The 16,946-nt window shown below is 40.9% G+C and overlaps 1 protein-coding gene across 1 annotated transcript in view; it reads right to left on the bottom strand.

Moving 5' to 3' along the window:
• LOC128688055 (uncharacterized) overlaps nucleotides 1-16,946 on the bottom strand; it is a gene marked incomplete at its 5' end in the record, with an annotated part of 80,505 nt that overhangs the window by 49,051 nt on the left and 14,508 nt on the right. Inside the window, 2 exon segments of the mRNA XM_070083847.1 lie at nucleotides 15,649-15,827; nucleotides 15,948-16,062. Coding sequence (XP_069939948.1) covers nucleotides 15,649-15,827; nucleotides 15,948-16,062 — 294 coding nt within the window.

The raw sequence follows: 16,946 nt of genomic DNA, 5'->3' as shown, positions 1-16,946 counted from the left end.
GTGTGAGTGTACTCACCTAGTTGAGGTTGCAGGGGTCGAGTCCAAGCTCCTGACCCCGTGTTTGTGTGTGTGCGCGTGTGTGTGTATATGTGTGTGTGTGTGTGTGTGTGTGTGTGTGTGTGTGTGTGTGTGTGTGTGTGTGTGTGTGTGTGTGTGTGTGTGTGTACTCACCTATTTGTGGTTGCAGGGGTCGAGTCTTAGCTCCTGGCTTCACCTCTTCACTGGTTGCTACTGGGTCCTCTCTCTCCCTGCTCCAGTGAGTGTGTGTGTGTGTGTGTGTGTGTGTGATGAGTGGGAGCAAGGAACAGAGAGAAAACCTCTTAATATGTGTGTGGTGGGAGGGGCTGAGCCTGTTCAGGGTATAATAGCGGTTGGTGGGAAATTAAGTTATGAAATCCTTTAGCCTGGGCTGATAGGGATGTTTTGGAATCTTAGTGCTAAAAGTATGGAACAAAAGAACAATTAAGCCGGATAACTGGTTTACATAAAATTAATGTCACTTTTAAAACAAAAATCACTATTAAAATAAGCTGTGCAACTAACCTAGCAAATTAACTGGCCTATAGAATATATTTACAAACTAAACTCATGCATGAAAAGAAAAAAGAGAAGACTAGGAAGGCGGTGCAACTTATCCCCAGTGAAAAGCAGGGGCGCCATGAGTACACCAAAAAAAAAACACTAAGTGTCCGAAGCCCAAGACTGTTCAACAGCCTCCCACCAGGCATAAGGGGAATTAACAATAGACCCCTGGCTGCCTTCAAGAGAGAGCTGGACAGATACCTAAAGTCAGTACCCGCTCAGCCGGGCTGTGGTTCGTATGTTGGATTACGTTCGATCATCGGTAACAGCCTGGTTAATCAGTCCCTGATCCATAGGAGGGCCTGGTCAAGGACTGATTCGTGGAGACGTTTACCCTCCGAATACACCCCTGGAACGTTTCTTTAGTATTTATAAGCCTTGTGTTGAGATTTTTGGCCTTACCTGCTGTGTTTATTATAACTATATATAATGAACACTTAGCTGATAAATGACAGCAAATCGTCTACACAGCCGCCCCTGCAGACGAGGTCTAGAAGCTGTCGAAACCATCACAACAGTGGGCTGTCAAGAGATACAATTTGTAAGTATAAATTACCCCTAGGGGGTGTTATGTCAGCATATTTCATTCGATGATGGCTGACGAAATACTTACTTGTTTGGACTCAAAAGTCCACACCTTACTGCCGATTATAGGTTGATTACAAACTCCTTGTGACTCAAGAATTGCGCAATCCCCCGATCTACAAGAAATTCGTAACATACCTTGCTCTTTGTAACGTGAGCTATGGTGTTCTCAACACCTTCGACAGATATCGGTGACTTGATAGAAGCTGAAGTGTCCTTGGATGTCCACGTCTTCCATTGTCTAGGAAACGCACACTGGTACACTATGTTCCACAAGATTTGTCTTTATTGTTCACAATGTATCACAAGAGAAACTGATCACACCTCTCTTATGTTTATCGTGTTTGTGAGACACTTTGTCCACACTAACGCACAGATCAGTGTTCTTTGTTGGTTATCCTGGCGTCAGTGTCACTCGTAGTAGAGTCAAAGATAGTCTGCCAGACGCCACAGTGCTCCATGCCGTCTCTGCCCCCAGCACAAAAAAAAAAAAAACGCTGACCTAGTACCTTGCATCCTTGTCACCTCCTCGATGAAGCAAAGCAGAATGTTTGTTTCTTGTTGTCTTAATCATAGACAACAATGTACACTTATCTTTACTATGGTAATAAAGTGGGAGCAGGATTTTCCTTAATTGTCCTGCTAAGTAAGAGATGTACTGTCTCTTATAAAAATACACGTTGCAATACCGCTGCAAGGAGCAGAGGTCATTTGACTACGTGGCATAGCATCTGTGATCAATTACTCACTCTAGCAGTAAACAAGACGCTCGCCCCTTCTGAGTGGCCCCTCAGGGCTGAAAGGGCTGAAGGGGGCTGAAGGGGGCTGATACCCCCCTCCTGGAGAAAATTTCTCCATACTGGGGGGCGGCGGAGGTTCGCTGCAGGTGAACTATTCATCACTTAACATTAATTTGATTTTCTCACTCGCCACCACTGCTGCTTGTCTTTTCTGAACAGCTTTAGTCTGTGTGGTTTCTGGAGAATCACTAATTTTGTTTTCAACACTGTGTAATTCTAACGGCACTAGTTTATTTATTGTCCGCTTATTCACTACACCTTTGCTCAAAACATCAACTGTCCTGATGATTCCATTTGCATCAGGATATATGGTCACAATTTTTCCAAGTGGCCATTGGGATCTCGGACCATCATTGTCGATAATCACTATGTCACCCGGTCTTAAGGACTTTTGATTTTCAGGAACACCAGCTCCATAGAAGTGTTCTCTCAATGAGGTGAGATAGTCTTCTCGCCAAATTTTCTCCCAACATTCAATCACTTTATTAAGGTGTTTGAATTTACGTCTGAGTTGCTCAGGTTCGAAATAAGTAGGATCCTCTATGATTTCTTTATCATTCATGGGAGGAACAGGTTCGAGCCTTCTGCCATGGAGTAAATGAGATGGACTTAACACTTCTAAATTGTCCAGATCATCGGTAACATAAGTTAGAGGTCTGTTGTTGACTCTATTTTCTATTTCAGTCACAACTGTACGGAATTCTTCTAAGTCTATTCTCTGACGATGAAGAGTCTTCCTTAAACAACGCTTTACAATGCCGATCATTCTTTCATAAAATCCGCCGTGCCATGGAGATTTAGGAGGAATGTATCTCCAACGACATCTGCGTTGATTCAGCATCTGTTGTACTTCTGGTTGATCAAAGATCTTGCTCATATAAGCAGCACCAGCAACAAAGTTTGTTGCATTGTCTGAAATCATCAGTCTGGGACATGCCCTTCTGGCTGCAAACCTTCTGAATAATTTGATAAAGGTTTCAGCAGACATGTCAGTGGCTACTTCTAGATGTACTGCTCTAGTTGTAGCACAAGTGAACAAACAGATGTACACCTTGATGGGAACTTTGTCAACTGTTTTGGTTAAAATTATTGGTCCAGTATAATCTACACCTGTCACCTCAAATGGAGTGGTATGACAAACTCTTTCAGAGGGATATGGAGGTGGACCTGGATACTGACATACTCGCATATCGTAGTGACGACAAGTAATACAGTCCTTTATTTGTTTTTTCACACTTTGTCGACCTTGAGGTATCCAGTAGGACTGTCGTATATGACAGTGTGTCAGCTACCCCACCATGTAACACGTTACTGTGGGCGTTTTGCACAATCAGTTTTGTTAGCCAATGATTCTTGGGGATCAATATTGGATGTATGGCTTCTTTAGGTAGTGAAGAACTATGAATTCTTCCTCGACATCTTATAATCTTTTCTGAGTCGAGATAAAGTCCTAAAGAATTAATCATGGCAGGTTTCTTTGGGGATTTATCTTGTGTTTCTAGAAATTTATATTCTGTAGAGAACACATCTTTCTGTATTAATTTCACCCAGTATTTAATGGGTTCAAGACATTCATAATCAGGTTTTATTCTTTTAATGAATTTAAAGACAAGAGCTGTAACTCTTAAGAGTTTACCCAAAGATGAGTATTTAGATCCATCAATGACTATTTCTGTTGTGTCTGCAGTATTTACACAACTTATTTCTGCTGTGTTCAAGCAGACTGTTTCTTCTGGCATAATGTGAGCTTTTTGCTGAGGCCAGTTATTTTCATTAGAGAGCCAGTTCGGTCCGTGGAGCCATAATTTATTATTCACAAATTTCTTGAGTGGGACACCACGTGACAACATATCAGCTGGATTCTCTAGGGTAGAGACGTGAAGAAAGAGATAATCTCTCTGTATCTCTTTTATTTCCGCTACTCTGTTCTGTACATAGACCAACTTACTCTTATTATTTCTTAACCACTGGAGAACTGCCTCGTTATCACTCCAGATCACGGTTTTCTCAATAGTGAGATGATCAAGTACTTTGTTGAGATAGACAGCTAATTTTGTACCTACATAGAGTGCTGTCAGTTCCAATTGTGGTACTGTTCTGACCTTCAAGGGTGCTACCCTGGCCTTTGAAGTAATTAGTGTACTTCCTTCAGCATTACTCATGTAAGCTACAGCGCCATAACCTCTGGTTGACGCATCACAGAACACATGTAATGTGTACTTGTTTCCCTCTTGACCTATTTGTCTGGGAAATTTAATTTGATGAAGTTGTTTAAACTCCCTGGATATTTCATCCCATGCTTGACTCATTTCTAGAGGCAAGTTCTCATCCCATCCAATTTTGAGTTTCCATGCATCTTGCATAAGCATTTTACCCTTTATGGTAATTGGTGAGACGAGTCCTAGAGGATCAAAACATTGTGATACCTCTGACAGTAAACTACGTTTAGTGAGTGTACTGCATGATTTATTGTTTATCCTTTTGAGACTCAAAGTATCTTCCTGTGTGTTCCAATTAAGTCCCAGCATATTGTTGCAATCAGGAATTTCAGTTTCAGGGAAATCTTCTTTGATAAGTTCCCTTAATTGCTTTGAATTTGTATTCCACATCCTTAGAGGCATATTTGCTTCTTTCATCTCCTTGTTAGCTTCTCTGAATAAGGATTTCAAATCCTCCTCTTTATTCACAGTACCTTGAAGATTGTCCACATAGAAACTTTTCTTTAAGACTTCTTTGAAGGGACTTTCAGATTTCTTCAAATGTGTATTTAGAGTAGCTTCTAGTAAGAATGGAGAGGATGTTGCACCAAATAATACTGATTTAAAACGATAAGTTTTCACAGGACTTTGAGGATCATGTGGATTTTCAGGCCACAAGAATCGAGTATAATCTCTATCTATTTCTTGTAGTCCTACTCTTAAGAAAGCCTTGGAAATATCAGCCGTGTAGGCATATGGGTTTGTGCGAAATTTCATAAGCACGTCTCCAAGCTTCTCAGTTAGTGAGGGTCCGGTCATCAGACAGTCATTAAGACTTGCTACATCTTTATTTGCACGTGCGCTGCAATTATATACAACACGTAGTGGAGTGGTTTCAGAATCTTTTCTGACTCCATGGTGCGGGAGATAATGAGCGTTTGTCTTCAACTTATCTTCGACTATTTCCTCAATGAATTTATTGTCCAACTGTTCTTGTATGATATTATCATAGACAGTCAGTAGCTCTGGATTCTTCCTGAGCTCATGTATTTGTGCTTTCATCTGTCCGAAAGCCATGCGATAATTGCTAGGTAGATGTGGTGGATTTAATTTCCATGGTAACCTAACCCAATACTGTCCATCTTTATATTTGACAGTGTCCAAATATTGGTTATAAGTCTGAGACTCTTGTGGGCTTGGTTTATTTACATCAATACCTATCGCATCTAAATCCCACAACTTATCAACTGGTTCATTCATTTCTTCCAGTAATGATAATTTTTGCTGTGGTACATGATCAGCGGTTATTCTCGTAACTAGTACATTTTCCACTGAATCAATATCAGCTTCTTTCCCACTTTGAGAGGGAATGGGACCACATATCATGTGGCCTCCTGCTGTTTTTAGCAAGTGAACATCATGTTTACTTACTATATTTTGCACAAAACAGTGATAATAATCACTTCCAATGATTAAATCAATTGGACTAATTGTGTCCGTCTGTATGTCAGGACAGGCTAACTTGACCTTAGCTGCTTTCAGTGTTGCAACTGTTTCTTTTAATCCCTGGATCTGCACAGACTTAGGCAAATCATCTACTACCACAGCTTCTACTGTCTTTTTCCTGTTTCCTAGACCAACAGTGATTTTGGCTAGGTCATATGTCTGTTTACCAGAATTGTGGAAAAAACCAGCTATATCTAACTGTATTTTGGCATAGGGTTGTTTATTCAGTTTCTGCAACACTGATCTTCTTATGAAGGACCTTTGTGAGCCTTGATCAAATAGTGTTAGCACATTGGTTTTGTGTAATTTATTAGATAACTCAACTCGAGCTATCGGGAGAGCAGTTGCTTTAAACTTATCTCTCACATTTAATGCTGTTGCTTGTTGACTTCCTGATTCTGTGGAAGTCTGCTGCTGTTCAGCAAAAGTATTTGGGCATAATGCTGTATGATGCATACCCTTGCATTTAAAACACTTCTTCAGTGAGCATTTTCCTCCCTTGTGTTCACCTAAACACTTGATGCATCTTTTCAGCTGATGAACACGTTGTTTACGTGCCTCCATTGATGTGTATTGACTACAATACTGTGCCCAATGTGTTCCATCACAAAGTACACATTTTGGAGTACGTTTATGTGTGACAGTTTGTTTACTGTCTATTGTATTCACAGCTTGATAAATGCCTATATGGGATTTCCCATTATGTGGTTTAGTGGGAGTAGTTATACTCTTTTTATACTGAGTTGAAGGTTTATTATCCACGGGATTTGTGGATTTTTCATCTTGTCTCGTTGCTTGCATGCATGAAACTATTGTTTGTAAACCATTGCTAATTTCCTCACAAGTGAAATAGCGTTTATTGAACATAATATTTAATCGTTCAATAGTTTGTGGTGACAACTTATCCTGTACAATACCACTGATAAACCAATCACATTGTCTTAGGTCATATTTAGCACCTAGAGATCTGAGACTATTGTCTAATGTGATTCTAAATGCCTGTAAGTCTGAATAACAATGTTTGGGTGGCTTCAAGCTTGATATTAAGACTGCATGTCTAACTCTAGCCTTGTCAGCATCAAAGTAATTGTCTGCTAAGACACGTAAGGCTATTTGATAATTACCTTTAACCACCGGAAATGACTTAATCAGTTCATAGGGTTCTCCCTTCACAAGACATTTAAGGTAATTGAACTTAGCAATCTCATCTATGTCAGTTCGTGAATTTACTATGGATTGAAAACCACTAATGAATTCTTCATAATTATGACCTTGGAAAATAGGTAATGACAATGTAGGTAAGCTTGGTAATGGGACACTTGTTGTTACAGGTGTAACAGGTGTTTGACCACTACTTACAGTAGGTCTCTGTGACAGAGTTTTACGGCAGATAGCCTGTACTCCTGTCCACCTTAATTGTTGATCACTAAAAGTATCCAAAACATTTTTAATTTCATCTTCAGATGGATCTGATTCAAGAAATTTATTTTCATAATGTGTATAGTCTGAATTAATTATTTCCATACGTTGTGTAAATAATTCAAACTTGACCTCAAGATCATCAAAATCTATGTTTGTATCTTGAGTTAATCCTATACAGACTGAAATTAGATTTTCTAATTGTGTAATCTTAGTCTGTAAAGACTGAAACTGAGTTTTCAAACAAGCCATTTTAATGGTATACTGAAAATTCTAGCACCACACTTAGAGTGTTTATAAAACACTGTACTGCTATAGACAGCTGAGTTTTTGTTATGCTTAAGTCAGCAATAATCGAGTCAGACACTACTGACCCACTAAGCTTAACCTCAGGGTTAATGTCCATGAGGGTACAGAGTACATGTGGCTGATGTTTACGGCTTGTGTGCTGTGTCAGCCTGCCCACGATGATTAATCGTAAATAACGATGTTATACACTTCACTATACACTATAAATGTCACTGTATAACTGTAATCACACGTGAATATTACTTACACATATATAAATTTCACTGTTAATATATATTTGAAAGCTTACACTTTATATATAAGTTCCTTTAATATAACAGGTAGATATATAAGAAACAAACTTTAACACAATCTTGTCTCTTAATTTCTGTCTATAAACATTATAAACACTGTGTGTATATACACTCACACAAACATCATCACTTGGGTTGTGTTGTTGTCTTTAGTCAGCAATTTCTCGAGATTGGAGCAGTGGGTGCAGGATGTGGGTGAGTCACCCAGCTCCCGTTTTCTTTGGGTGTCCGCTGGGTGAGCGCCCGTTTTCCTTTGGGTGAACGCTGGGTGAGCGCCCGTTTTCTTTTGGCTGCCCATTCTCTGTGATTGAGTCTGGAGGGACTCATTTATACTGATTTATATTGTAAAACGCTAGTTTTACAGCTTTTTTCGAAGGACCTTGGCTCATAGGTTATTTGTACACTGTAGTGCAACATATTTGGACCAAAAGCTCTGTTGAGAATTTTGCCTTACCAGCTAAGATATAATTATATAATGAACACTTAGCTGATAAATGACAGCAAATCGTCTACACAGCCGTCCCTGCAGACGAGGTCTAGATGCTGTCGAAACCATCACAACAGTGGGCTGTCAAGAGATACAATTTGTAAGTATATTACCCCTAGGGGGTGTTATGTCAGCATATTTCATTCGATGATGGCTGACGAATACTTACTTGTTTGGACTCAAAAGTCCACACCTTACTGCCGATTATAGGTTGATTACAAACTCCTTGTGACTCAAGAATTGCGCAATCCCCCGATCTACAAGAAATTCGTAACATACCTTGCTCTTTGTAACGTGAGTTATGGTGTTCTCAACACCTTCGACAGATATCGGTGACTTGATAGAAGCTGAAGTGTCCTTGGATGTCCACGTCTTCCATTGTCTAGGAAACGCACACTGGTACACTATGTTCAACAAGATTCGTCTTTATTGTTCACAATGTATCACAAGAGAAGCTGATCACACTTCTCAAGTGTTTGTGTTAGAGACACTTTGTTCACACTAACGCACAGATCAGTGTTCTTTGTTGGTTATCCTGGCGTCAGTGTTACTCGTAGTAGAGTCAAAGATAGTCTGGCGTCAGTACACCACCCCAAGCCGTCACTGCCCTAGCACAAAAAAAAAAACGCTGACCTAGTACCTTGCATCCTTGTCAACTCCTCGATGAAGCAAAGCAGAATGTTTGTTTCTTGCTGTCTTAATCATAGACAACAATGTACACTTATCTTTACTATGGTAATAAAGTGGGAGCAGGATTTTCCTTAATTGTCCTGCTAAGTAAGAGATGTACTGTCTCGTATAAAAATACACTTTGCAACACCTCTGCAAGGAGCAGAGGTCATTTGATCACGCATAGCATCTGTGATCAATTACTCACTCTAGCAGTAAACAAGACGCTCGCCCCTTCTAGTGGCCCCTCAGGGCTGAGAGGGTTGAAGGGGGCTGAAGGGGGCTGAAGGGGGCTGATACCCCCCTCCTGGAGAAAATTTCTCCACAAGTATGGAACAAAAGAACAATTAAGCCGGATAACTGGTTTACATAAAATTAATGTCACTTTTAAAACAAAAATCACTATTAAAATAAGCTGTGCAACTAACCTAGCAAATTAACTGGCCTATAGAATATATTTACAAACTAAACTCATGCATGAAAAGAAAAAAGAGAAGACTAGGAAGGCGGTGCAACTTATCCCCAGTGAAAAGCAGGGGCGCCATGAGTACACCAAAAAAAAACACTAAGTGTCCGAAGCCCAAGACTGTTCAACAGCCTCCCACCAGGCATAAGGGGAATTAACAATAGACCCCTGGCTGCCTTCAAGAGAGAGCTGGACAGATACCTAAAGTCAGTACCCGCTCAGCCGGGCTGTGGTTCGTATGTTGGATTACGTTCGATCATCGGTAACAGCCTGGTTAATCAGTCCCTGATCCATAGGAGGGCCTGGTCAAGGACTGATTCGTGGAGACGTTTACCCTCCGAATACACCCCTGGAACGTTTCTTTAGTATTTATAAGCCTTGTTTAAATAACAGATTCGTACAGGTCGAATCTAGGCGAGAGATGAGACGTCTTGGGTCATCCTCTCTACCTTGTGCCGAAGGTAGGGATGATACTAGGGAGGGGGGGAGGGATGATACTAGGGAGGGGGGGAGGTATGATACTAGGGAGGGGGGGAGGGATGATACTAGGGAGGGGGGGAGGTATGATACTAGGGAGGGGGGAGGGATGAGGACAGCAACACCAAAAACCGTTGGATACTCAGTGTGAGAGCTAACTTGTGCCACGTGCAGATTTTTGCAGCCTCAGCTGTTAAACAGGTGTGAGATGTGCCTTAAAACTATAAGCATGTTTGTTGCTCTGATTGCAAGTTACCACATGATTAATCTTCATGGTTACTGAGGTTATATTTCATGCTGGATATAACTTCATAATCCAGCTGGAAGATTTTTATTCATTATTACCATCACCTCAGAACTCATATGCTTTCTAGATCTGCATCTCTCTCCTCTCCCTAATAAAAAAGTAATAGAAGTAATAATAAAATAAAAATATACACTAATAATAATGAAGAAGAGGAAAATTCGTGTTTGTTACATGTTGTTGGGAAGCCTGTACGTTTATACAGAAATACAAGAAAACATGATAATTAGTCATGCCTCTATGTTTTGTCTTTCTCTTAAACCAACTTTTCCTTCTTTTTTACTTGCTCATAACTCGATTTGACATTCTATCTTCTTCAAAATATCATTGCTTGTGCAGGCATTAGCGCCAAGTTCTTGCAACGACTGGTATGTGCAGGTGACCTGTGTCCAAAGTTATTGAACCCATTCCCAGCATGCTGGAATGGCTGAGATAACTTACAAAACTCTAAAGAACGCTGCTCAATCGTTCAAAATTTATGCCTCCTAAATGGACGACGGCGGAGAGTGAAAATCAAGTTTGTAGGTCCAGAGTTGACCATTTTATGTTACCTGGAGGTTACCTGGAGGTTATTCCGGGGATCAACGCCCCCGCGGCCCGGTCCACGACCAGGCCTCCCGATGGATAAGTGCCTGATCAACTAGGCTGTTACTGCTGGCCGCACGCAGTCCAACGTACGAGCCACAGCCCGGCTGATCCGGCACTGACTTTAGGTATCTGTCCAGCTCTCTCTTGAAGGCAGCCAGGGGTTTATTGGCAATTCCCCTAATGCTTGATGGGAGGCTGTTGAACAGTTTTGGGCCCCGGACACTTATGGTGTTTTCTCTTAGTGTACCAATGGCGCCCCTACTTTTTATTGGCGGCATTTTGCATCGCCTGCCCAGTCTTTTACTTTCGTAGGGAGTGATTTCTGTGTGCAGATTTGGGACCATTCCTTCCAAGATTTTCCAAGTGTAGATTATGATATATCTCTCCCTCCTGCGTTCCAACGAGTACAAGTCAAGTGCTTCCAAGCGTTCCCAGTAGTTAAGGTGCTTGACAGAACTTATACGTGCAGTAAAGGATCTCTGTACACTCTCTAGATCTGCGATTTCACCTGCTTTGTATGGAGATGTTAATGTACAGCAGTATTCCAGCCTAGAGAAAACAAGTGATTTGAAAAGGATCATCATGGGCTTGGCATCTCTCGTTTTGAAAGTTCTCATTATCCATCCTATCATTTTCTTTGCACGTGCGATCGTGGCACTGTTGTGATCCTTGAAAGTGAGATCCTCAGACATTACTACTCCCAGGTCCCTTACATTATTTTTCCGCTCTATTGTATGGCCGGAGTCAGTAGTATACTCTGTTCTAGTTATTATCTCCTCCAGTTTTCCATAACGGAGTAGTTGGAATTTGTCCTCATTGAACATCATATTGTTTACCGTTGCCCACTGGAAAACTTTGTTTATATCTTCTTGGAGGTTAACCGCGTCCTCAGCAGATGACAGCCTCATGCAGATCCTAGTATCATCCGCAAAGGATGATACGGTGCTGTGGTGTATATCTCTGTCTATGTCTGATATGAGGATAAGGAATAAGATGGGGGCGAGTACTGTGCCTTGTGGAACAGAGCTCTTCACTATGGCAGCCTCCGATTTAACTCTGTTGACCACTACTCTTTGTGTTCGATTTGTTAGGAAGTTGAAGATCCATCTCCCCACTTTCCCAGTTATTCCTTTAGCACGTATTTTATGGGCTATTACGCCATGATCGCATTTGTCAAATGCTTTTGCAAAGTCTGTGTATATTACATCTGCATTCTGATTTTCTTCCAGTGCATCCAAGGCCATGTCATAGTGATCCAGTAGTTGTGAGAGGCAGGAGCGACCTGCCCTGAACCCATGTTGCCCTGGATTGTGCAGATTTTGGGAATCCAGGTGATTTGCAATCCTGCTTCTTAGCACTCTTTCAAAGATTTTTATGACGTGGGATGTCAGAGCTATTGGTCTATAGTTCTTAGCTAATGCTTTGCTGCCACCTTTATGGAGTGGGGCTATATCCGTTGTTTTAAGTGACTGTGGAATTTCACCCATGTCCAAGCTCCTCCTCCATAGTGTACTTAGGGCACGCGAGAGGGGTTTCTTGCAGTTCTTAATGAAAACAGAGTTCCACGAGTCTGGGCCCGGGGCTGAGTGCATAGGCATGTTGTCAATGGCTTTTTCGAAATCTATCGGAGTTAGGGTAATGTCGGAAATCTGGCATACATTTATGGAGTTTTGAGGCTCATTCATGAAGAAATCATTTGGGTCGTCGATCCTCAGACCGATTAGTGGTTCACTAAACACAGAGTCGTACTGGGATTTCAATATTTCACTCATTTCCTTGTTGTTGTCTGTGTAAGTCCCATCCTGTCTGAGTAAGGGCCCGATACTAGATGTGGTATTTGCCTTGTTTTTGGCATATGAAAAGAAATATTTTGAATTTCTTTCAATTTCACTAATAGCTTTAAGCTCCTCCTGCCTCTCCTGGTTCCTGTAAGAGTCATTTAGCTTCTTAAGTTCGATAGTTTCCACTTCCCTGGTCAGCGCCTCCCTTCGTGTATCAGATATTCTAGCACTCCTGAGGAGCTCAGTGACTCTTCGTCGTCTTCTGTAGAGGGAGCGTCTTTTTCTCTCCAGTTTACTCCTGCTCTTCTTCTTTCTTAGGGGAATATGCCTAGAACATGCTTCGGCTACCAGGCAGTTGATCCTTTCAAGGCACTGGTTTGGGTCCATGTCATTTAAGACATCTTCCCAACATATTTCGTTTAGGACATGGTTTACCTGGTCCCAGTTGATGTTCTTGTTGTTGAAATTGTATTTTGTGAAGACACCTTCACAGGTACATGCATTCTGTTGTTCAGGACCCCTATGCATGTACGTCTGGACTTCGATTAGATTGTGATCGGAATTAGTTGTTTTTGATATTCTTATGTCTCTTATCAGGTCCTCATTATTTGTGAAGATAAGGTCAAAGTGTGTTTTCTAGTCTTGTTGGCTCCACTATCTGCTGGCTTAAGGTGTGTTTTTCGCAGAGACTTAGTAGCTCATGTGTATGTGACCTTTCATCTGCGCTACCTCCGGGGATTGTTTCAGCTATAAGAATAGAGTAAAAAAAATTATTCTTGCTAAATAACACTAAATAAATTTCGGTTTACCTCTTCTGAACGACTTCATTATTTAATGGTTGATTCAACTTAGGACCAGGATAGTACGGTGCCCCGCAGCTAGATCACTAGCACACTCGGCTCACACACTGAGGTCCGGGGATCGATTCTCCGGTGCGACTGGAAAGTATTAGGATGTGTTTCCATAAGACATCTGCTGTCCATGTTCACCCATCAGTGAAATGGGTACCTGGGTGTTAGTCGACTGGTGTGGGGTCGCATCCTGGGACAAAACTGACCTTATTTCTCTGCTTATGCTCTGCATAACAAGCGGCTTTCTATATAGTAGTATGTCATTGATGTCAGGTAGGCTTGTACCATGTACTTATAGCAATAAAGATATTATTTGTTGGTGTAGTAAAAACAAACAAACTTGGACTCGCTGGATTTCGTGCCATATCTGGAGAATAACTCATATGATAGGCTTCAAATCTTCACCATTTGTGTGGTTTTCTGAAAGGAAAGTCCACAGCTTGCTACCACCTGCAGCTCACAAGACTCCCATTCCCACGAGCCCCCCTGGGGCGGGGAAGATGGCAGACCAGAGACCTAGCTTCTTCCTACGAGCCCCGTGAGGGCGGGGAATGGGGCTAGCCCTGGGACAGTTGATCCCGTTGCTATTATTAGGTGGCATAAATCTTAATTTGCAAATTTTATGAAATAAACGGTGACATTCACTTACATTCAGTAACTAAAGAATGTTCCTGATCTGCATCAAAATATTAATGATGAAGTAAGACGGATGATGCCCCACAAATTTACTTTGAGTACGTACAAATCTGAAATTTTTCAAAAATTGTAAAAAAAAAAAAAAAAAAAAAAAAAAAAAAAAAATGGAATCATTGGAATCAGATCAGTTTCAGGATAATACCTTTTCTGGTCGACTTCAAACTCCTACCATTGATGGGCATCAGTAAAAGTAACCTTTTCATTCAATTTGAGCTCTGTAGATTTCAACCTGCCAGAACATTTGTATGAATTTTTGCCATTGTAATAACTAGAGAATGACTCTTCTGGTCGGCTTCAAACCTTACACTGGTGTATCTTAATTGGAAACATTTTTTGTTTTGATTTTGGGTTAAGTGTATGTGTCAATTTGCCTCTTTTTAAAGCAATTTTAGTAAATTAGATTTTTTTTTAAATCATAACCAAATACTTTTTTGTACGGATACTCATAAAGTTTGTAGTATCTGGTGGAATAATAATGATACTCTTTGAAGGTGAGTCTTCGGTTTATGGAAAAGGCAGTATACTGGTGTTAGTCCGACGCCAGGCCGCGGCCTGCCAGAGACTTGGGTGGGGGGCGATTCATCTTGGTACTGATGTGTCTGTGGACGTTGTGAGATGCCGGGTCTGGTGAGCTAAGCTCTAGGTTTGGCCCAGTTCCACCAGATGTGGCACCACAAGGCCTAGGGCGGCATGAGGCAAAATACAAGCCCGACAGGAGTTACAATTGGATGGTAGAAAATTTGAAAAATAAAAGAATCGCGTTTGAAGGCCTTTGTAAGCATTGGTGTGGATAGGCTTTCCTATTTTCAGGATGTAGGTCTCTCTGAAATAAAAAGATAGTGCCTCTTTAGTTTAGCTTCATATCTGGTGTTTCTTAATGGAAGGTTTAGACATGGCTGGTTCATTTTTATTAAAGGAATTACGATACTGATTTCCCCATGATGACATGTGAATATTTCTTCTGAGTCTCTTCAGATCTTTAATGACGATGTTTAACTGCATTATAAACTTATGCCGGACTCTACTAGTCGCGTGCGCCGAGGTAGGGGAGACTAGGGTCAAACGGGATACCTTACGCGGATCCAGCAGGTACTGAAATACATCTAGTTTATTTTCTGTTTTAAAGTTGTGGTAAATGTAAAACAGTTTCCCTATACACCCAGAGATGTGTAACATTGTTAATATACACTGATAATTTACTTCAGTCTCGATTTATTCAAATGAAACTTTCTTAATATTAAAGTACAGAATTATTGCTGTCTTAATATCACCATATATTGTACTTGAGAAGCTTTACTAATGGTTCTTAGCTGAGTAGCCGCAGCTTCAGCTTATAATCGAAGGACTCAGGCAAGTGGAGATGTAAGGGCAGGTCTCCTTACAATCGTTACCACTGCTCACTTATCAGTAAATAGCCGGCTGTTGTGGGCTGCATCCTGGGGAGGGGGCATAATATACCTTAACTTATATAGTTGGTATCCCACAATCTAAGTTGAAAGATGGGTTGCAAGAAAAGGCTACTAGTGGTAGAATTCCCTTCAAATGATATTATAACCTATTTGAAGTCACCTGTTGGTAGCTTAAGAGCGGCTTTACAAAATTTATACGGAATAATTAGTTTTAGTGTGAGTACTGACCGTGAATGGGTGAACAGCTCTCCCAGCCCAGGCCGGCGCTGGTCCTGGCTGACACACACACTTCACTAGGGTGGAAGTTGACCACTTGGCTCTCATAACAGCGAGGCTCACACAGCACTCCTTTCACCGCTGACTCCATCAACACGTACCCCTCCTTGTCCTTCCACTCCACCAGGTACCTGCAAGAACCACTCACCAGTGCTCGAAGAACTGCTAACTTTAAAAATCTCTCTCAAGCTCTTTAGTTAGGGATAGGAGTTATAGAACACGGACATATAAACATTGAGGGGGACACTTACCCAGTTATCCTACCGTGAGCCTTTTTCGGTGCATTCCAAACAACGTCACACCGCCAGTGGGTACCAGGGGCTTGATTACTGCACGAACCACTATCAGTTACCGGTGGACCTGGTACTGTAGGCACAAGAAACACAGGGAAGTGATGGTAGTTGGAACTGTGGTGTAGTTTTGGTATGAATACGGGTGGTATGTATGGTGGTGGTCGGACGTACTGGAGGCCACAGTTTGGTATATGTTGCGGCGTTTAGAGTTAGATTCATAAATTTATTATGCACTACATATCCTATGGATGGTAGTAAAAAAAATCACAGAGGCACAAAATCGATCCTGGGACAAAGCCCCAAAGTTTTGATAGCCAAGTGCGTTAAAATAGGATGAAACTGTTTACAAATTAATAATCATTAAACAGCAGTAATGAGTTGTTTTTGCAGAAATAAATTCGATCACAAAAACATAACAATGTAGCCTTTATGCGATTTTGAGTTAATCATTATACCTTATATTATTAGCAAGGAATGTCTGAAAAAATATTAATAGTGATGATTGGTAATAAGAAACTCTGGATAAAATACTTTGAAATTTCTTGAACATTTAAGTGTGTGAATTTTCCCTGAACTCATGATATTTCCGCATTCTAGCACAATGACGCCAGGTGTGACAATAGTTCTCATAGTAAAATTTATATTTGGTTATATCTGCATCAGTTGGTGCTGGCAGCCCAGCAAGAACTGGGCAGTTGTGTCTCCAGAAATCTCCTGATTTCGTTGAATTTGCCATAGACATGTGGTTCTTCTTGCATGATATTGTGATGATAGATGGACTGACTGGTGTCTTAATATTATTCTTAAGTTACTAGCTGACAACCGAAAGCTGCATTTCTTTCAAAAAATAAGCTAACACAGCTGTTTTAAGAATTTTATCCCCAGGTTAGAGTTCGAGTTATATTTAAGCCTAAATAAACTGTTCAGCTATTGTGAATTATTATTATTATTATTATT

The sequence above is a fragment of the Cherax quadricarinatus genome, chromosome 10 (assembly GCF_038502225.1).
Source record: "Cherax quadricarinatus isolate ZL_2023a chromosome 10, ASM3850222v1, whole genome shotgun sequence".
In the NCBI taxonomy this organism is placed as follows: Eukaryota; Metazoa; Arthropoda; class Malacostraca; order Decapoda; family Parastacidae; genus Cherax; species Cherax quadricarinatus.
This window is presented reverse-complemented; position numbering and strand designations above follow the sequence as displayed.